The 22,239-nt window shown below is 46.4% G+C and overlaps 2 protein-coding genes across 5 annotated transcripts in view; one reads left to right on the forward strand and one right to left on the reverse strand.

Annotated features, from left to right (window-relative positions):
• OSBPL5 (oxysterol binding protein like 5) overlaps positions 1–22,239 on the forward strand; it is a 174,996-nt gene that overhangs the window by 27,324 nt on the left and 125,433 nt on the right. Inside the window, exon 1 of one of the 4 annotated variants that reach the window (XM_083838994.1) lies at positions 13,185–13,450. The exons of 2 other annotated variants lie outside the window; for them this stretch is intronic. In XM_083838994.1, the coding sequence (XP_083695120.1) occupies positions 13,343–13,450 (108 nt within the window). In that variant the 5' untranslated portion in view covers positions 13,185–13,342. Of the gene's footprint in view, positions 1–13,184; positions 13,451–14,066; positions 14,274–22,239 lie in introns of those variants that run through there. One more of the 4 variants, XM_083838997.1, reaches the window with a different exon arrangement.
• Positions 1–22,239, reverse strand: part of LOC310900699 (uncharacterized protein) — a 54,498-nt gene that overhangs the window by 22,306 nt on the left and 9,953 nt on the right. The gene's annotated exons all lie outside the window — the stretch shown is intronic.

The following is a 22,239-nucleotide window of genomic DNA, read 5'->3' on the forward strand; positions in this document are numbered from 1 at the left end:
TGGCTCACACTCAGTGCCTGTGATGCATTATCCACAGGCACTGAACTGGCACAGATTTCCTAGGGATGGAAGAGGCCTCAAGGAGCTCACAATGTGAATTCAACCAAGAATAACAGTTTGCACGCTGCCAGCTGAAAGTCCTTTTCTCCACTTGGGAAAGGCAGTTTGAGTTACTGTTTGTAATGATCTTTTGTCCAATTTTAAGTGTCGTATGAGACTTGATCGGATACATAAAGCAGAGATATTTAGGGTACCTGCCTCAGTGATGGGTGTTGGAAGGAAATCTATCATTATTGCAGCCAGAGTGGAACACCTCTCAGTATTAAATACCCTGCTTTAAGCCCGTCCCTTAACTCCTGAATACCAGGCTGTGAACTGATGTGGGGGTAAGATTATCCTGTACCAGCCCACTGCGGGTTGTTATTTCCTTCCCCAGAAACATCTGCTGCTGTCTGAGGCAGGATAATGGACTGGGTGATGGCATCCCTGTTGCCTTCCCTCTGCTTTAAAGAGGCGAGTGTCTTAGCAGCTCTTTTAAGTTATTGGGCTGGTACATATCTAGCCAGTTCTCCACTCTTCAGGGTCCTGAAGCCGCAGATCTCATCCTTTCCCCTCTATTTCCAATTGCATGCCCTCAGCTGAGTTGGTTTATCTTGCCTATAACTTAATACACCGCAACTTGGTGTGACCTCTCCTGCCAGCAGACATGGCCAGGACATGAAACAACAATGCGAGAGACATCATTAACAGATGGGTACTTCCCCATTGGAAGCTTTGCCATGCAGCTTTTTGTAATATTTTAAAATCTGACTTATTGTTGACTTTCAGGTAAAGAAAAAAAGGTTGGGGACTCTTGGAAATTCCTCCTTGACTTAGAGAGCTATGCTAGGTTCATTGTTCAAGAAGACTTCAAAGGTCTCAAGGAAGGGATATAAAAATAGTTTTGAATTCCCTGAAAAGTTTGTCTTCCTATTTGATAGAAGCCACTCAAAAGTTCACTGTACTGAAAACTGAAATGCTTTTGCTAACTTCCTCTTCCCTAGTTAAATCACCCAGTGGCTGCAAGTGCATGTAATGGCAGAAATATACTCACAAGAATGTGTAAGAAAGAAACTTTGCTATTGTTGTTGCTTCAATAAAAACCAAACAACCTGGAAAACCCAGTGTCACTGTGCTAAAAAGATGTGTGGTCACACACTAAGATGATCCAACAGATGAGGGTTGCAGGTCTCAGTGTTGGAATTTTGCCATTTAATCTTTCCTTTGGCAGATTAGTGTGGAGATTACATAGCCACCGTGCATTGTTATCCACTGAAGTAAAACCTGAGTTTGTTCACCCGTCTTCCCCACTTTTATTTATCCATTTTTTATTTCAGCCACTAATCTGCTAAGGATTGCAGCCTTTAGCTCAGGGTTATCAGAATGGCATTGTGAGTGGAAAACATCTGTTTCAGCTTTCAAGCATTAATCACTAGAAATGGAGTGTGAAATGGAAAGAAGAGTTAAATGCACATTTGATTCTGAACACTCTCAGAGAAAATATCTTTCAGGATCTGACCAGAGGGAGAGTTTTGCTGCGCTATAGCTGGGCTTGCCAGGACAGCTTGCATGAAAAGCCAGCCATATTATCTGACAGAAATTCTCCCTCTTGCAGCTTGTCCAAATAAAACCTTGTCCTATATATTTTTAAAGAAATGTTTTGTTTTGTTTTGTTTTGTTTTTTTAAAAAAAAGCCCCAGAGCAGTTTGGGTTGGTTGTAGTTACTAGAGTGTGGAGAAAAGCAAAGCTTCTCTTCCCAGGCTTTCTGTGCTCCAGTCTCTGTCTCCAGCCCTGAGCAGCTGCAGCTTTGTGCTGCAAATAGGTGGCTGTAGCCAGGCTTTTCAGGGGGTGGGGGGCAAGAAAATATAACAGGGACCAGGAACAATCCTGCACTCTTGGACCAAGACCCAGTGGGCTGACTTAATAGGTCTTTTTCATTTGAAGTTTCTGGGTTTTCACAAAGCATGGCATTTGGTGAGTAGCTGCACTGTTTTTTTAACTGGTCTGGCATGCCTCATGGTAGCTGGACTCTTAATTTTTAAGTCACTTTAAGGATAACCACCAGCCCTACCTTCACAGGAGCAATAGACATGAAGTACCACAAGACTGCTTATTTTCCTCTCCAAGTTCATTTGCGATTTAGATGTTTTTTATAAAGTTTATTTCTCTCTAGTTTGCCCTTCCGCCACACACACATCCACCTTCTGTCTGTTAAAGGTTTGCCCTCCTAGCTTGAAATAGGTCTCAAAAAGCAGTGCTGTTGGTAGGAACATACAGTCACTAAATCAGTGTTTATGTGGTACCAGTCAAACAGCTACAGCAGAGCACTCCTGCACCTCCAAGGAGGTTTGCTAAGGGACATAAGATTTACTCCTGTAAGCAAATTTTTTTCAGAGTTCAGACCCTCGCTTCAGGTAGTTATTTCAGTTTGTGACTGACCCTGTGTACTTTGACAGTTGCACAGGTGCCTGCAGGAGCTGAGATGCTCAGATGTGCCTAGCATGAAGGCGACAGAGATGTTTCAGTGGTGGACAGCATGCATTTCTAAAGCGGTGTGGCTGAGCTTGAAACTTCTTGCAGCTGCCTTTACTGAAGACGACACTGAAACACTGATTGTCCTGTTGGCACTAATTTTTGCCCGACCCTGTGGGCCTGTTCAGCTTGGTGTGAGCTGGATGAGATTTAAATGCTATTTTGCACGTGAGAGTACTGTGGTGGGGACAGACGGCTGAGCCAGCAGGGCTGCAGCACCTCAGAGAAAACACCCACGCTCATTCATATACAAAGTCGTTATATCCTGCAGTGGTAACTCTTTGTTTCTGCCACCCTCTCACGGAGTTAGGAGCTGCCCTCCTTTTGGTTTGGCTATGGGGAATTTTTATAGTACAGTGGGCTGAATTTGTTCAGTTGGGTGAGGGTTTGAGCAGGTACCCACTCAGCACTGGTGAACCTGTTGGGTGTTGTGGTGACTCTGGAAGAATGGAGGTAGAAGACAGCTATATTCAGACCTAGCTGGCAGTATGTCTTTTGTATCTATGTGCTTTTGTAGAGGTGATTCACAATTTTGTTTTTCCATCACAAGATGCTCAGAAGACTTGCAGTAATTATTCTCTGAAACTCTCAGAGAAAGCTTCTCACACAATTCCTCCAAAAACACAGAATATAATTCATTCAGAGCAGTTAATAATACCCACCTCAGACATTTTACAATTTCTATTTTTATCAGCAGTCAGTTAACTGAGTGCATTGTGGCATAATTTCTGTGCAGTGCAATGAGTTCAGCAGACCACCGGGCTGTGTTTCCTTTTTCGCTTCTCTTCCTTGTCACACTTTAAGGTAAAATGTTCAGCATCTGAAGCACTAGAAGTCCACAGAGAACACTTGTGGCTCATCAGAAACACCCCAACCACCCTTGTCCACCCATTAGGTCAGTGCTACACCTTTTGGGGGACACTTGGAAATGCCCTTTTTCCAGAACCTGAGATGGGTGTCTGGCTGAGCTGGTAACAAGAGTATTATTTTTCTAGCATTTGAAAGCTGAGCCCACCTCTGCCCCTTTCCAGAAACATGACTTCAACTGGTGCCTTCTACCCACTTCCTTACAGTTTAAATATATTCAATTATAAATACATGAAAATGTTGAAATATGTTCATCTTTCATACACCAACAGCCCTTCAAGCTCAGCATTGTGGGGAATGTTTCTGCATGTCCCCATCCTTTGGTCCTTTGATTTCCTTGTGCACTTTCTTGAGAAGTGAAGTAGTTAGAGATTACTGGCAGTACAGTTACGCGTCAGCTGAGCTGGCATCTGTTCAGGTAAAGGGGAATATAATAGAGTAGAGCAATCAGTTCAGACTCTCTTTAAACATGGAATACTGATATAGGATAGTTGCAAAAGAAAGGGAAAGGAAGAGATTTGCAACCTCTGTAATTAAACCAGCAGTACTTCCCAGGAAGGCATTCCGTTTCTAAAATCAAGGCTTGCTTTTTTACCTTATATTGCTGCATGAATTCTTTAAGCTATCCTGACAAGACCCAGTCTTCAGCTGTGAGCTATATCAGAATGTCCACCCTGGTCTAATATGAACCGTTTACTTAGAGCAGGATAACCAAAATGCACATAGACAAGCTCACAGGTGTCTATAGTCACTTTGTGTTTAGAAAGGTCCCTTCCCATTTTAACGGAACAGAATTTCCTTTGCAAGTTATCTGAGAGTCTGCCAAACAACTGCCAGATGTCAAATCCTGTGTGTTTTCTTGAGCTGATGCCATTTACCTGTGCTTTGGGTAAGAATTGAGAGTCCTGCACTCCCCTACATTTCCACCCACAGCCTTCCTCTCCCAAGCATACAACTCCCATACCAAGTAAGCTTTTCTTTCTGTTAAAAACAGAGAGGATAGTGGAGGAGAAATTTCCACCAGTTCTTGGCCTTATGCTTTTAGAGGTACGTAATTTAGAGTATATCTTACTGGCTCTCTTGTTAAAAAAGGCACAGAAGAACCTTTATTAGGTTTTTTTTTTTCCCTAGACAGCCAACAGCCTAAACGTAGAAACAGAGACACCTTTTCTGACTCATTTTTGTCTTCTCGAGATGTAACATTTCTTCTTTGCAGGTCCTTTGAGTTTTAGAAAATATCTTCCATTCTAAAAGCTCATTGGCACTTTTACAAACTCCTTGTTTTTTTAAGGGAAAAATCTAATAAACTCACAATAAAGCAATAGAGAAGAACAAGTCAGTGACTGTGTTTCTCTCTACCAGTGATAATGTGCAATACTGGACTGAAATAAAATGTTATTTATATCAGAATAGGAGTAATTGCAGTTCTAGATGTGGTAAAACATCCACTGATGTTAAGAGTTTAAAATGTAGGTAAACAAAGTCTGTGGGAAAGGTTGCCTTCTGTGCCGTGAAGAGCTATGAGCAGGTAAAAGGTCTGCACAGAGAACTTCAGTAGCAGAGCTCAGCAATGAGACCAGGTCTGACGAGGCTGTTTCTTTCCTCACCAGGCCCTCCTTTCTCTCCTCTGGGCTCTGTGCTTTGCACCAGCTTGCAGAATAGGCTTTTTGAAGCTTTTTAGTACTCATCACGGATGATAGCCCCCTAATTTTGTGAAAAGTAACGTCTGCTCAGGGAGAAACTGTGTGTACATGTGCAGGTTTGTAAGAAGTGAGGCATATTTGAGAGAAGAGAAAACAGTTCTGCCTGAGTATCCTTAAACTTTACCAACCCATTTGACATAATCCAGTGATCCAACTTCAACACAATCTTCTCAAATAAAGAAAAAAAAAACAGGTTATGATCTGCAAAGCCCTAGCTGACATCAGTCTGTAGGCAGGAATTCACTCTGACTACCCAGCAGAGCCTTGTCTACGTGCTGCTGCCACGGGCCTCCTAAGAGCTCTCTGGCTGAGTCCAGAACTGCTGAGTTTCATCTGGTTTCACTGGAAAGTTTGACGGAGTTGCGAGGAGCACAGAGTTTTGCTGCAAAACCACAATCTGGCTGAGATGCTTGGCATGGCTCTGATGAAAACAGACTGAATTTTAGGGTTTTACTGTGATCCCACCCCCAGGAAACTATTTGGATTCTGCTCTGCTTATAAAACCCTCCATGTAACACTTTTGCCAAGGATTACTTAAGTCACTTTTGCAAAATACTGCAAAGTTAGCTCATCATATGTAAGTGCAATTATTTGTCTCCTCTTGAGATGAGTTAAAGAGAATACTTTATCCTACTCTTTTCTTTATTCTACTCTCTCCTTTGTGCCGAGGAATCTAGTGGGAAGTGGGACAAAGATGAATTGAAGTCACAGAGTCCCTGAGGGTTTCTTGTTCTGGGTGGCAAGAGATGGTCTTGAACTCTGGTTTCATTCAAGTATGCATGACCAACGTTACCCTTCTAGTCCTGTAGTCAAGTCTGTGTAACCACAGAGAGGATTTGTTGCTCAAGCCTATGGTGTGTTTCTCATGGACAGCTTTTCCAGGAAGACATTTGTCTGAAGGAGTCGGTCTCACTTTTAATTCCTTTATCTTTACCATGAGAGTCGAAGTGGATGCCTGCCACATTTACCACAATTCGTCTTCAAAACAGTAGCATAAAAACAGTGACAGTGGCTGACTGAAAAAAGCAGCCTTTGGCCCTATTGCTCGGCTTGTTCTCAGTGGAGGCCTGGGAGGAGTATGGGTCCAGGGTGCCCCAGCTGAGGGTTCTGCTTCCAGGGTACCCTATGACTGCCGTCATCCCCAAGGCATGAATGGGGAATGAGGACCCTGATCCTCCCTGCCAGGTAATCGAGGGGAAGACTAAGCAATGGGTGAACCTATGGAGCTGCTAACAGCCAGTAGCTAAGATGACACATTATTCTGAAACCGGCCTCTTTGCATTCAGCAGTATTTCCCCCCCAGTATCTCTTCAGTCAGCATCCTGCTCATATCTCAGAGATGTCACTCAGTTTTTCAGACAGATCAGCAATGTGGTTGTGAGGTGAACCTCCTGATCATCTTTATTTACTGCTCTTCAGTTCATAGGCAGAGCGATCTTGGAGTACACGGATCTGGATTCCTTCTCAGTGAAACTGCAGTGGAGGATGTACTCTAGGAGCATACCTGATTCACTGCAGCCGCTGATGGGTGCTGACTTGGTAGGACTGGTCTAGAACTAGTCCAAAGCCAGCCCTCTGAAATGCAAACAGTGTGGATATTACACCCTCAACACCAAGTGCTCGCCCTACAGATCTGCTCCTACTTGCCAATGTAGGCATAGCATGAGAAGGCCATGCACCACAGCAAGCCTGATCTCACTGTAGGAGCAGATCAGGAGGCATTATAAATGGCAGTGGAACAATGAAGGTCATCAGGGCTGAAAGCAGCTGGGACATTAATAATTTTATTTGCAAAGTGATGGAGCAAATATCTACAGCTCTCTGCAGTGACCTCGTACTTCCCAGGCTATTATTCTGTAGTGTCAAGACTCAACTAGTAGCTAAATCCAGCCATCCTTTGCCAGACTGCCCTTGTGTTTGGACATCAATAGCATAGATCTAGTCAGTGGCTCTGGGCTCAAATCAGGTCCTCTCTGGCATAAAAGAGGTGGACTTTCTGCTCTGGAAGAAACATTTATGTGTTGCCCTTTTGGGCTGTAAGTCAGAGTATGGGCTTTGATGATGTTAGATCTGTTTGGAGGAAAACTGTTTTTTTCTTCAGGCTTTACTCTTCTCTGTTTTACTTCTGCATTTAATCTGTGACAGGAACACTGGACAGGTGTCCCTGTTTGAAGCAAAAGGTAGAAAAAATATTGGCAGTCCTCTGTGCTGCCTAACCAGTAAGCTAGCTGTCCTTCAGCAGTAGCAGAAAATGCCATTGTACTCTTTCTCTTCCCAGTCTCCTTCAAGCCCCTGTGGCAAGTGCAGGTGTCCTGTTGAAGGGAGGCAACAGCAATAACGAAGAATCCTTAAAATTAATTGCAGGAGTCAAGGAGACTTTTTACTTGATGACAGACGTAGACAGAAGATGGATTTCAGAGAGAAGAGTGAGAAAGAGGCAGTGAGAGGTTCCGTGATTTATCGGAGACAAGCTGGCTGTGAGAATGACTCAAGAGTCAGGCAAAATAAAAGGGGTCAAGTATGAGAACAAACACATCCTGTAACGTTAGGAAGCAGCCACAAGCTTCGGAATATGATGTAGTGTTATTACAAAGCTACTGATAGATCAGACTTGTGACTGTCTGGCCTGACTTTCAAATCAATAGCATGCGTTGGGTGTCAGAAACTAGATTCAGTTGTCTGTAAGTCAAAATGCCCCTCTCTGCAGAGAATGAAGTAATGAACAAAGCAGAACTAAGCTATGACCATCTGCCTGGATCCAGATCTATCCATGGACAGAGTATCGATCAGTCAGAAAATAGATAGCCCTAGAGAGATTGATAGTGGCCTATGTGAAGATCCGTGTGTCTGGGTCTGTGAATCTAATAATCAAACCATTTATAAAGAGATGTGTTTATGTTTTTCCTCACTGCGATGTTTTCTGCATGACAACAGCATTCAGTCCAGACAGATTAAGCTTGTTGGCATCTGCTCCGAAGTCTATTTGGAACAGGAAGAAAAAGAAACTGAAAAAAAGGAAAGTTTTTAAAATTTAACTTTATATGGACATTTCCCAATAGCTGTTGAGGAAATCTGTGATCATTCAGAAACATGTCAGCTATCCATACCAATGCGGGTGTTGCAGTCTGGTCCAGCCACACAAAAAGTTTGTCTACATATATGTTCGTATGCATGTATGCGTCTATTTACATATACGTGTATGTTTTAGTTTTATCCTTCAAGGCTTTGTAACAGCTAGCTTGCTTAGCAATTAGCTGGAAATATTACCAAGAACAAAGGCTATTGGAATGTTTTTGAGTAGCAAATTGGTTTCATGTCCTGTCTTATCAAGGGTTTTGAAATCCAGCCCAGATTTCACTGGACTGTTTGTCAGATCGTGGATGTCCCGGCTGCTTTCCAGCCTGCTGCTAGCTGCAGAAGGAGTGTTGCTTACCAAATCAGTTCAGCGTGTTGGGCTGCAGTTAGTTAGTACCCAGGCCTGCAGGAGCAGATTGATGGCTACCAAACTAACTCTTTAATCTGTTTTTCACACCAGAGCGATAATGGCAATATTCAGCTTCATTTCCTATCCTAGACACTTTGAGGAAAATAAAATAGGTTTGTGGTGCATGATTTGAACAGCCTTCAAATGAGCAGTGAGAAATGAGGAGCTCAGGTAGTCACAAGTAAACCTCCTTTGACTCCAGGCATAGCAAAACCAAGGTGTGAGCAAGAGCATTTTTACCTCCCAGCACACCATTCACGTAGCACTCCTGAGGGCGAGCCTCCTGGAGACAGGAGATGATACTAGCTAGGGTGCAGGCTAGGGAAGGTGAGATCTGCCCAAGAAATCTCCTTTAATGTCAGATAACTAAGACCACAAGAGACTTCTCTAGGATGAGGGCTGGATAGAAGTAGTTGAAATGACATAGGCAGGGAGCAGGACGCCAGCATGGCCAACATCCATCATTCACACAAAATGTCTCCTAAGCTGAACTCTAGGCAGTCCACAGGGACTACTGCAGGTAGAAAACGATGCAGCAGAAAAGATAAAATACAGAGCAGCGAGATTTAAACAAGATACTCAGATTGCGTTATTCACCCAACTCAGCAGCAGGCTGACAAGAAGGACAGGAGCTGGCTTGCAGTACTACATGGTGAATATATTAGCCAGGAGAAAAGTTCTCACTATTGAAACATGCAGGAAAAATTACCTCTGCTGACGGAGGGAAAAAAAAAACAGCCAGAAACATCATCTCAGCAGGGAACACACGCTAACAGACACGAGCTGCTAAAATAAACAGAAGCGCAGCCTGCAGTATCAAAACGCGGTGGCATCCTGCTCCTTTTGACGCTTGCCCACTGCCAGCTGTGAAATCTTCGCGCTGCTGCTTTTATGCTCTGCAGTGTGACGTGAAAATCTTTGCCAAGCTGATATTCCCTGTGTTTGTTATTCACCATGCAGCCTCCCATGTAGAGCCCCAACTTTCAGCAGTCACCATTTGCTGAAAAATTTCCTCTGCCTTTTGCCACAAGAGGACTCCAATCTCCAGGAGCTCCCAGGGAGCTGTTTGTGTTTTTTTCTGACTTCCCCAGAGACCCATTCTAGCAAACTTGCAATTAGGATCCTGGTTTAGCAGTAGCTCTGTTTTTTGAAATGTAAAATAAGCAAACATTTTGCTGTGGACACGTTTTTTTTAAGCTTTAAACAGACACAGCACTTACCTGTTAACAAGGAACTCCTGCTCTATCCAGCAATGGCATCAAATATTTTTGCCAAGGAGCTTTGCACTGGAAAATGCATGTGGGTAAAAAGTGATCTTCTTCATATCGTTAATTGTATTCTGCTGTGTTGAAGTTTATGCCTATGGATAAAGACTTGTGTTCAATAACTTCTTTTTTAGCTCATTTGTTTTAAAGCTTCTTGCTTCTTGTCTCGCTGTGTGTCATGGGCTTAAGGGCAAGTATCTTGCAATGCTAACAACCATTCATATGATGTCTGATTAATGTGGTTATGGCTATAGAGACGTTGTACTAATTATAACGATATGAATATGATTGTTCCTCTCAATTTCCATTTTAATGGAGGCTAATAAATATATCTGATGGCTTTTATGGTATTTAATAACCTTTCTAATCATAAGCAGGAGCTTGTAAAACATATAGATATGTTGTGAGATACAGGAAAGCATAATATGTGTGTCTTGTGGACACTGCAAGATGAGTATGCATTTGCGTTTCACATAGGTGGTCTCTGTTCGGGGGAAGAGGAGCTCAGCAGTTAGCAAAAGGTGAAGGATTCAAGGAGGAAGATGCAGAGAAAAGTCTTGTAGTCATTTCCTAGAGTAAACGGTAGGCTGCTGACCTGAAAGGACCGAGTGATGTCTGTTGCTGCAGCTCAACTCTGGCTCCCTTTATCACAATTTTTAAACAGCACTGATACTGTGTTGTCACACATCTCGTAGGATTGTCTTAAAAATACATTAGATGTTGTTTTTAAGTGCCCAGACTATTACACTCTGGATTGTAAGGTCTGGAGCAACACAACTGAGTCACTCTGATTTCACTCTCCCAGCACTACAATTACAGCTTATTGTGCTTTGCTGTTTTCCTTACCCTTATTTATGGTAGAGTCCACACCAGTTTACAAGCCCTCTTAGGACAAAATTATATTGCTGTGGTGAGAAAGGTAAGTGTTATGAATGCTGGCAAATGCCCAAAGAAAATATCACAGCTGCAGACCCTCTAAAAGGAGGGTTGGTTTCTTGCAAAGGAGAAGTGAAGCCAAAATGGACCTCAGCCCTAACTGCTGGGTATATCCGTCAGAAGTCTCTTGTCAAAAAGATTTATCATATCTGGGGACACTGATGAATTCGCTTTCAGCAAGGGAGCTCAGGTGTTGTTAGCACAGACACTGGGGCCATGAGCTCTGTAATCCACAGCTACTGCAGGAGGATTTTACGGCCAGCGCAGGTAGAGCTGCACGGACAGTGCAGGCAGGGCAATCATAAGCAGCAGAGACCAAGCAGATGCATTGTCTTCTGAATAGCTGTTAACCAAACAGACACTAGGGGGCTGTGGAAAGCAGTCTTTAAAAATATCAGCGCTTGTGTGGTTTGGCATCCCCACTTTTCTGTGGGGGGTTTATAAGGGAGAGCATGGGTCCAGGTCCTGTCTTTGGCAGACGGGCAGGGAAGCGATGGGTGTAACTCTCCTTGTTTAACCCACAGTCCGAGGACCCGTCTGGTGCAAGGTCTGAAGGCACAGCAAATCCAATTTCAGGGCTCCCTGGACCACATCAGAAATGCCATAGCCACATGATGCAAAACATCAGTCTGATGTAAATTTGCTCTAATGGTTCAGTTTGACTTACAAATCATTTGCAGTTTAACTGGCAAACCTTTTGCTTTGTTTATTTCCTGATGTGACATGCATTGTCCTAGAGCGTATAGGAAAGCATTAAGTGTATGCCTCACCACGACCTAGCTGTTTTGACAGGAGCATTTTTGCACGCCCAGGTTTTATCAAATGAGTTCTGTGTGGTGATTTGGCAGTGAGCAGGTGAAATAATAATTGTGGAATGATTTCCTGAGAAGAAGATCATTTTACTGGAAAGCTTTACCCAAAATACTACCAGCTTTTAAAAGTGCAGTCTTTGGGAAGTGGACTTTGAATCCTGCTGTGATTCATGTAGGGATGCTATAAACCTGAGACCTCTGTATCACAGTAGCCAAGGAGCCACATCTGCTGCCAGAGCTGGCCTAAAGCTACTCTGGATGCAGATGACGGGATCAATTCAAACCCATGGTTTAATAGAAAAGCCATTTGGACCAGGCAAGGTGCTGGCAAACTTCCTGGCTGCATTTGAGTAAGCCAGCCCTAAAAGAAGAAGTGTGAAGGGCACGGGGACATGCAGAAGAGCCCGGTGTGGCGTGGCCTGGAGCAGCCAGTGGCAAGCTGCTTCACCTCCAGCACAGTGGCTCTGCCTGCTGGTGCCCTGAGCTGGGGGGACCAAAGGGCCCTGGCACCTCCATGCCCCGCCACGACACTCAGGCTTGCCCTAAGGGTAAAACCATGGTGAGGATTAGGACAAAATCCCAACCAACTTAAAGGCAACTGGAGTCCTGATAACACTCTACACATTGCAGATCATGGCAGAAATTGCTATGGCTACAGGTGAATTTAATAATTACCTGTCAATGCAAGTGATTCTGGGGCTTGTTTAATAGGAAGAAAAGTCCCAGGGTAGCTCCTTCAGTAGTAGGGGGGCATGGAGGGGTTTCTGGGCTTGTTGCTCTTTGTGAGGCTCAGCTGGGTGTTTTCTCTCTCTAGCTCATCACCTGGAGAAGAGGTGTTGGGGCTGGGGACTTGGTCCCCACGCACGGATCTGGGCACTTTGCTGTGGATGAGGGCAGTCAATGCCTCTGCCTGCAGCCTCCAGTGTGAGTGTGCTCTGCAGAGCACTGGGCTGGTCTCAGTTTGCCTGAGCGTAGAGGGCAGCCCCAGCATGCTTGATCTGTTTATAGTCTAGTTTATGACCTGTTTATAGTCCTGTCTTGTGCTAGAACTTCTAGGAAAGAGTGAAAATAAATGCTGAACTCTCTCTCCAATGTCATGAAATGCTCCTAGCCAGGTACAGTGAATGAGTTTTGCTCTGTGTCCTGCCAAGCTCCCCAGGAGATCAGCTGCCCCTGCTGGCTAACAGTAGGTACGTGGATGTAAATAGTGCAGGGTGAGCCCCTGTAGTCCATCGGTTGGCCAGAGGCTGTGGATGGGAGAAACTGTCCTTGTCCAAGCTGAGCTTGCAGTTTTGGATGAATTCTGGGTTCTTTCTGAAGTCTGGGAGATGTTTTCACTTAGGAGAGTCAGTGCTCTTCAGAGCTGGAAGCTGGCTTGCTGGGCAGCACGAGGAGTGTCATAGCTGACGGGTCTTGGTCTCAGCTCGGGGGCTGCATGTGCTAAAGAGAAAACAGATCCAGCTGTTGTGCAGAGGGCAGGCTAGCGGAGCACTTGGGGTGTCTGGCTTAACACTTCTGGTTTCAGAAGCGTGAGTCTGAGCTTCACGCTGCACTTTGCACCGCGGGCTCAGCTGTGAATGGGTGACTCAGAGCCAGCGACGAAAGTCAGACGCGCGTATTGGTCACATTATCCCCTCATGTGATACTGCTTTCAGAAAGTTGGGTGCCTTTTGATTCTGCTGCTGCTGCCACAGGTTGGGGTGGATGTTTGGTTTCTCTCTTCCAGAGAGAGGTCCTGCTTTGTCTCCTGTTCTTGGTCTGGCGTCGACCTGCGTGTGGCTGTGCAGCTCGGAGACCGCAGTCCTGTACCAGGTACCGTGCTGCCTGTAAAGCCACATCCTCTCAGGGGGCTGGCAGGCTGCGGCCAGCGCTGTTGCAATCTGCCTGTTGTCCTCACCTGGAGGGGCTTGGGGGTCCGTGCTCGCCACTGGCTTGATTTTTATCACTCTGGCCACAGATGCGGGGCTAGGAGCCTGCCTGTGCCTCAGGGTAAAGTGCTGCGCGGGTGCCTTCGAGCCACAGTGATGGGGTAGACGGGTGGCTGGGTGCTGGGGCAGAGCGCTCCTGCAGCTGGAGGGCTTCGGTGTGGGGGCTTCTCAGGGTTGGCTTTTCTGCTCCCTCGCCCCAAAGGGCAGCTGTCTGCTTGCATGGGTCTGCGGGTGCCTCGTTGCTGTTCAGGGCTCTTGCTTTTGTTTATTTACCCTGGGTCTTGCCTTGGCTTCAGCCTCTCCCTGTGTCAGGGAGAAGGAAGAACCAAGCTGGGGGGAAGGAGGAGAACGGAGCTGAGCTCCGTGTCCACTCCGTGCTGATCCCGCCCGCGTTTTGCACACTTCCTTTCTTTTTTTTCCTCCTTCTTTTTTCCCTCCCCTTCTATTTTTTCCCTCTCTTCCCCCCTTTCTTCCCTCCCTCCCTCCCTCCCTAGCGTGGTTGGATCAGTCTTTTGGTATTTCCTGCCACCGCCGCCTCCCCCAAGCAGCTGTCTGGCTGCGGGCACTGCTCTCTGCTTGCTGCTCCGGGGGTCCACGCGCGTCCCCCCCACCCGACCCCACGTGTGTCCTGGCGGCGATGTGAGCGGCACAGTGGGGTGCGGGGTGCTGAAGGTGGCACTGCACGGGGCCCGGGGTGCCCCGGCCAGGTAAGGAATGCCGGGTATCCCCCACCTCCAGCCTCGGCTTGGCTGCATCCCTCCCAAAAGCCACCCCCCAAGGAAATGCCACCCAAAGCCTTCATCCCCAAAATAACCCCTAAAAGGAAATTACCCCCATAGACCCATTCTTCCCAAAGCCAGCCCATCTCCCCTGCACGGACGGGCTATCTGTTTTACAGTACAACATGCTCCTGTTGTGGGTTGGGGTTTGGCAGTGGGAGTTACGGGGTGCCCCCCAGGTGGGTCCCAGCACAGTGGGGCTGGGTGGAGGCGAGCAGCCGGCACGTGGGGGGCTGTGGGCTGTCAGGGGGACTTTGCTTTTTCAGCCCCACAAGCACATCTGGTTGGTGGAGCCTGTTTGTAAGGTACTTCTTCCAGGATGGCAAGGAAACAGGAGGCTGTCTCCACTGATATTAATTGCTTACGTGTAAATGAGGATGGTAATTACCTTTCCTATAGGAACTCGGAAGGATACTGTGCTGGAGACCATACGTGTTGCTGTCTATAAAACAGGTAGATTGTAGACCTGAGCTTGGGAATGCTTTTGGCTTGAACCGCATGAAGCGAGGCGGTATTTCTGGAGATACAAACATTTAAGCACAAACTTAACTGTCTGCTGGATCGGAAACCATGTTGTTCAAGTGCTGCACAAACCTCAAGCGCTGTAACTGCTGAACGTAAGTGAGGAGGAAGCTATGTCTGTAAGCTATACAGTTACTTCTTCGCTTCATCCAGCTGCAGTGGTATCTTTCTGGTCAAAATCTTCCTGCCCTCTCTTGCACTGATGCACAGGATGATGATACTGAGCACAGTCTGTGCAGCAGAGAGTAGCCCCTGCGTTGGATGTGTCCCCAGCTGCCACCTTTCCTCGGTAGCAGGTATCCCCAGAGGTGTGACAGGGAGGGAGTTGAGATGAACCTTGAGACGTGCTGCAGCAGCTCCTCTCTGCATGTGGCAAGCTTTCTTGATGAAAGCAGAGAACAGGCATTCTCTGCTCGGTGGGGTGGCAGGTGACCCTGCACATATGCTGTCCTCAGGCTGGCAGGGAGAGCTCTGAGCAATGTGGGGGCAGTGGGGGACTCAGGTCGGGCACCAGGGGACACTTTTTGCTGCCGCTGCCCAAGGCAGGGATAGCATTTCTGTGATTCGAGGCAAAAAACGCAGGCCTTAGCTCTGCCCGCAGCCTGATCGAGTCTGAAGCAGAGAGTGCGAAGCTAAGGAATGATTTAATCGTGGTGTTACTTGAATGTAACCGAAAGGAGGATTTACTGCTGTAATCTTTTCATGGTACTTAATTTAATTTCTCTGTACTGTATTGCAACACTGATTCATCAGGTGAGTGGGAGGGAGGCGTGTGCGGTGCAGGTGGCTCGGTTTCCACTGCTGGTGATTAGCGAGGTGCTCTCAGGGCTGCAGCAGAGTGGCTCGGTGACCAGAGCAGCACTGCAGTGTGGGGTGCCTCCGGGGAGAGGCTGCTCCTGTAGTCTGCGATGGGTGATGTCTGCAGCCACGTGCTGTGTGTGCTCAGAGCAAACTCAGACTTAACAAGTTCGTATAACATTCGTAGATGGTGGAAATTTTCGTTACATCAATCTGAATCAGGTCAGACTCGTTTGATATCTCAGGGGCCTGCTGTCCGCAGGAGGCGGCGGAGAGATTGTCAGCATTGCCAGTGCAGGAGGTCTTTTAGGGCTGGATCACAGGCTTAAGAGGCAAAAATGAGACTGCCCTGAAAAATGAGACTGTCCTGATGTATGTCAGCTGCTTCTGAGCCAAGGGGCACAGAGCTCCCTCTGCAACTGCATGGGTTTGTGCTGTTTGACCTCGCTGTCTTATTCAGGAAAAAGCTGCATTTGGTGTTTCTTCTCCCGGTCTGCCTGCCTCTGGAGCCTTGAGAGCACAGTGCTTTCTCAGTCAGAAGTGCCGCTCCTCACACCTCTGCTCTTCCACGGGAGACATCTCTGGCAGTGCGCTGTAGGTGTCGATGCACCCCTGCTGTGGTTACCGAGGTAAAGGAAACCCAAGCAGCAGCTCAGGGAAGGGGAGCAGACAGTCCACATGCCAGGTCCGTGTGGGTTTGGGCAGGAATGACAGCGACCTGCTGTGGCAGCCAGCCCCAGCACTAGGCTGGGTTTGCTTACTCCTGGTGCAGACTCTGCTTTGCACAGCACCAGGCTGGGCAGAGCAAGCCAGCTGCTCCCAGGTGCCGCTGCTGCACGTGAAGCTCACAGCGCCTGCGGAGCAGTGTGGCTGCGGCATGTTTAATTGCACCAGGTTGTGTCTAAATCACAGGTTCTGGCCTCACCCAGCCCCTCCCCAGCGCTGTGGCTTTTTCTGGCTGTGCGAGGAAGGAGACAGTCATCCTGAAAAACACCCTTTGATAAGCTGAGCCTCTGTGGAGGGCTGAGGAGCAGTGTTTGGCCTGCCCAGGCCTTCTGTGGAGGGCTGGGTCCCAGAGCCCACGTGAAGTGCTGCTCCTCAAAGCTGGCTACGCGCTGCCCTTGTTTTCCGTTGGAAGGAAAGAAGGAAGAAGGCCTTGGGCCTGCCTCCTCCAGTGTTGATTGGTTGCTCTCCAGGAGCAGCTTTCCTGCCTGCAAAATCTATTACCCATGTGCTTCTGCTGTGATGCTAATTGGACACAACGCATCTTAGCATACTGAATATTTTTAAGGCAGCCCTCAGACAGCGGCAGCTCTGACACTCCTTGTTGAAATGCTTCTGTCCGCTGCGACCCTTGAGGTGGCTAGAGCACAGTGAGTTTGTCGATGCTTTCTTCCAGACGTGAGATCAGGTGAGCCAGCAAAGTATTCCTGCCATAATGCCTGCTGACCATGAGGGTTTTATCGCAGAGGGACTCAAAAGCTGAGACTGCTTCACTGATGTCCACACTTGTGAAGCACTGGAGTACTGTTCCAAGGTGTTGAGGTTTTGTGCTTGCATTGGGATGATACCAAAAGATGAAGGGGTTAGAGGGGAATATTCTGCAAAATGGGAAGCAGCTGCCAGCAGATTGGTAAGAGTTACTCTTACATGGTTTCTGTCCATCACAAAAGGACAGATGTGAAAGACAGAAAATGTGAGAGGTGGATTTATTTTCAGGTCAGAGTAGTCCAGCTGCTTTGTTTTTGCAGCCTGGATAAAAATCCAGCCATATCCCTTGTTCTGTACGTTCAGGTGGTTTTGTGCTGTGCTTGCAGAACTACAGTTGAAGTTGTGCCATTGTTTCTTTTATGCTTCTCTTGAGCTAAATACGTAAATTAATGCATTAATTAATAAATGCTGTTCTGGATTGAAAAGATTCTTCTAATTGTCTGTAGGTGTATGCCTAAAGGCTTCTTGTCTGAACTGGTGTGCCACTGAGGCCCATGCTGTGGGCCAGTTTCTATAACTATGTGCTAAACAGCAAATTCTGGGATAGGTTTTGTTAAACTCCTGGCTGAGCTCTGGCTTCTTGCGAATGGGCTGCAGGGTTGTGTGAATTTTGGCGTTTGGCAACATGGTGGCTATTCTTGTGTTTACAGTATCAGTGTAAAATCAGTTGACTAAAGCCAAAAGAGGAATACACGGGTCCTTGATAAGCCAGGATGCGTGCAGCTATCGCTGTGGAGAAAAACACCGAGTCTGCCTGCTGCATCCTCTCTAATCTGTCAGTGAATCAATCAATGTGAAATTGTACCCCCAAGGAATAATGCAATAGCAATTCTCTGTGTATTCCCTGAGTGGGATGCTACTGTAGTAGAGTCCCAAAGGATATGCTGTCTAAATTGATCAGCAAAGGCTAGGATAAAAGCTGACTTGCTGCTTATCTGTGTAAGATGCAGAAGAGAGGCACCGAGTGATGAGATGCCTCGTTTTGTTGTTGAGTGGAGAGCTTGACCGTGAACTTGGTCCTTCCGCTTCCCAACCCAGCACTTTGAGCACAAAAGCAGAGTCGTGTAGCTCTTCAGTTTGCCTATGGCAAAAACATGAGGTTTCTCAAAAAGGTACTTTTAATTTCTATGCTAATACAGTTTGTTCCAGGCAGCTGGTAGTGTTGTTGCTCCTTCCCACCTTCAGTGCTGCAGAGAGCTTGGCTTTTGTTACCTGTGTTGTTCGGTGCCAGTTAAGAGTGAGAAACCTACGCTGGTGTTACACTGCTCAATTGTCTTACTCTTTCCTCAGAGTGCAGTGACAGGGAATTCTCTCCTGGCAGTGAGCGATTGCCATGTCCCATTGAGCAGAGGAAAGGAGCTCTGCTCCGTAGCACGGTGTGGGTAGCTATTACTCACTGTGGGTAATCTTGGCAGAAAGAAAAGAATTTTTTTTTTGTTTTTTTTTTTTGTTTTTTTCTTTAAAGAAGTCATCTTTTTTCTTTTTTAGTATGACTTTCAGCATCAGGAGAGAATCCCTTATGTAGTAGAGGGAGGTGACCAAGGCTTTTTGACACTTTATCAACCATTGCACAGTTTGCTTGGGGAATTACTGCTGGCTTGTCTGTAAAATCCCTGGAAGCTGAATGTGAAATTACCACTGGAATTAGTGCTGGGCCAGTGGGGTTTATTCTGGTAAGCTCCTGGCATGGATGCAAATAGATGAAATGTGCATTTTCTAAGATGAATCTTTCTGCCTCTTCTTGCTGTGGTGCTTTGGGTGGGGAAAAAACACTTTGACAGTGCTGCGAGCCTAATGGTTCCTGATAGTGAATAACTTCTTTCCCCTTACCTTGCTGAGGAAAGAAATCTGGATTTGCAGATTGTTTCATGACCTTTCCTTTCATATGAGGGTTAGAGACTGTTCAGGTCTGAGCAATGCCAGTGGTTTTTCCCCATAAAGTACTAAACCCTCACTTGGATTATGAAGGCTGTCAGTGGATGCTGAATGCACCATACCAGTCGCAGCACCAGTGGACACAGCAGTAATTTAAGCTGCCTTCTATGGTCCTCTGTTCTCATCAGTCTAGAGCAGGACTTCGGTGTGTTAGGCATGAAAAATGCAATCTTGGTGGCTTTGAGTTTGGTTTAAAACTTTTCTTCTCTTAGCATCTGTTACCTTGGTCCAACCTCCTTGTCCTGCTCTCAGCTGCACCATCATGAAAAGGAGACATTTTGAAAATGACTAATATAAACGGTCTGGTTTGGGGTTTTTTGTTCTCAGTTCAGGCTCGCTGAATGCAAATGGGCCATAAGTTTTTGGCTGATGATCCACACAGGCTTTGTTGCCTGTAATCACTCTGCTGTTACTCAGTGCCACGGGAGGCACACTGCAGTACCCTCTGCTCACCTATTCACACACCGATGCACTGCAGTAGACCCTGGGAGCTCTGGCTGCGGGCAGGGCTAGAGGCTGTGTAAGCCAAGCCCAGAGTGTCAGGCATCTAACCCTGCTTTTCTTAGCTGGTGTTCATGTTCTGGCTTGTGGAGCCCTCAGTGTAGGTGCTGAAAGATGTCTGTTACAAGAGAGTGAGGTGTGCTGTGAAGGAGGATGCTGTAGCCATCCGCACATCAGAGAAGTGTGGAAGCATTTTCTGTCCGCAGATGCCCCTGGGAAGGTCACGTCACCTGCGCATGCCTTTTTTTGTCTTGGTTTGCCTGCCTGGATTACAGGTCCCATGGTGTTAAGGTCTTTCCCTTGCTGTGAGTTCACACAATGACTAGTGCAGCATGCCCTTGGCTTCTGCAGGACTGTTCTGTAATGTTAATGAAAATAATCCCATTTTGTCAGCAAGATACTGAATGATAACTCATTTAGCTAAGAGGGTGCAGCAGTGCCATTTTTTCCTCTTCTCTTAACAGGTGCATCCTCATGAGGAAATAAAAGGTAGGTAGGCACCAAGTGAGAGACATTGAGCAACAACCGACGTGACTCAGAAGCAATTTAACTGCAATAATTCCCATGGAGCTAACGATTCTTTTTCTCAGAAACATACAGTGTTGCTCTCTGCTATAAAGCTGCTGTCATTTGACTTCATTGTATGAATACAAACCTTACTGTTCCCAACAAGATCTGTGGTTGGCAGAGAGCAGTTCTGGTGCTGGATCTCATTATTGGTAATGTTCTTCCAATTGTTGAACAACAACGTGATAAGGATGCTTCCTGCTCAATATTTTATTCCCTGTGGCTGGTATGCTTGCACTGTATTCAAAATGATGCTTCTCATATCAATTCAAGTATTACAGGCCAGCAGGCCAGTGTTTGAGTGATTTCTGAGAACACAGATTGACCCTACCAAGATATATCTGCCTCTTAGATACCTCTTGTTATATGCGTTGCCTTTTTTCCCCTCTTCCCCCAAACAGTGGTGTAGAAATTAATTGCTTAAAATAGACTGTGCTTCTAGGAATGCTCTGTTTGGGATCTTAACAGCCTTCCCTGGTACGGATGTACATAGGTATGAAATCCATGTCCGCAATTTGTCCTCACAAGTGAAGTCACATTGACATTGCATTGAATTGCTTGAAACAGACTGTGAGAGTCAGTGCTTGCAGAGCTGGATAGTCCAAGCTTTTACCACTTAGTTTATAGGGTGACATGTCAATGCATGTGGCTTCTTACGTGATTTCCTCCTGAAAATCTCCCACGTTTGGTCTCCTGACCCCCTGGGATTCAATATGTTTACCCACTGACTTTGTAGCAGCCAATTGCTTTTGTCCTGCATGTGTCTCAAAGAGAAATCAAGTCAACAATAAATCTCTAGCCAGAGATAATTTTTGCTGAAAGCACATAAAGGCAATTACTTGCCTTGTTGTTTAGTGAAATACAAATCTTTTCCTCTTAGAAAAAAAGGAAGCTCCACTGTGGTGCATGAACGCAAATGGAGAATTGGTTTCCACAGTGCCAGAGGGACATTGTGCTACCATTGAGATTCTACCATTTTCCCTTGAAGATGCAGTATTGAATTTGGAAATAGAATTTAAATGATTTTCAGTCGAATAACTCACTTTTTTGCTCACTGAATAGATACAAAACGCCATTGTTTAATAGCTAGATCCACTTGAAACTGATAGTTTCACAGAGGTAAAATTATAGGTCTGGAAAAGTAAGGTTTTTTTCTAAACACTATTAATTTTCCATAATTATATTAAGTGCTAAATTGAAAGGGGCTTTTCTAGCTAAGACGAGGATAATGAATAGTTGTGCAGTATTACCATAACTGTGACAGGGAAAGAAAGAAGAGATTGAAGTTTTGCTCCAGCTGGAAAGGAAATCTGCCCTAATGTGGTCCTTAATGACCTATTGCTGCCTCCTGGGTTTTGCTAGAAGACCTTGCTGCCATTTGCACCTCAGGGCTGTGGCAGTTTGTGTAAGGAAACAGCAGGTGCTCTGAGGGGAAGTGGTGGTGGAAATAGAGCGAAGAACCTGATTGCAACTCCAAGCCCAGCCTGGAGCTATGGAAGCAGGTGCACGGCCCAAAATGCTGCTGCAGGAGTCAGCTCAGAAGGCCCTGGGTCACAACATGGCTCCTCATAGGCTCCAGTCCCTCCTGTGCTTTGCCCGTGCTGCAGGGCAAGGTGGAGCTGGCTGCTGCTTTCTGCTCAGACCGGGTTGCGACAGCTCAGGTCCCCGCATGAGCTGCCAGCGCCTGCCTCTGCTGCTCTTGCAGGCTGGAGCCGCGGCAGCCTGTGCTGATGGCTGCTTCCCTCTGGCTCCCCTGCTTGGCTGCTATATCACAAGGTGGAGCATGTGTGGGGCTGTGGATCCCCTGTAAGAGCTCACCAGCTCTTTGTTTCAGCATCCTTAGCACCAGCGGGAATGGCAGTGTTCACCTGTGAATGTCGAGCTGCTGCAAGCATGCCCTGCCTCTCCGTGCGGATAAAAGTGATTTATTTGGGACAGGATTTCACTGGGCTATCTTCAGAAGCTGAAGCTGTCAAGTGGAGGCCATATTGTGCTCCCTTGTTAATTCACCTCGGCACCCTGGGGGCCAGGACACCACTTCTCTGCGATAGTCCCTCTACTGGCTCCTCTTGCTGTCCTC

Source organism: Anser anser (assembly GCF_964211835.1).
Source record: "Anser anser genome assembly, chromosome: 5".
NCBI classification, from domain to species: Eukaryota; Metazoa; Chordata; class Aves; order Anseriformes; family Anatidae; genus Anser; species Anser anser.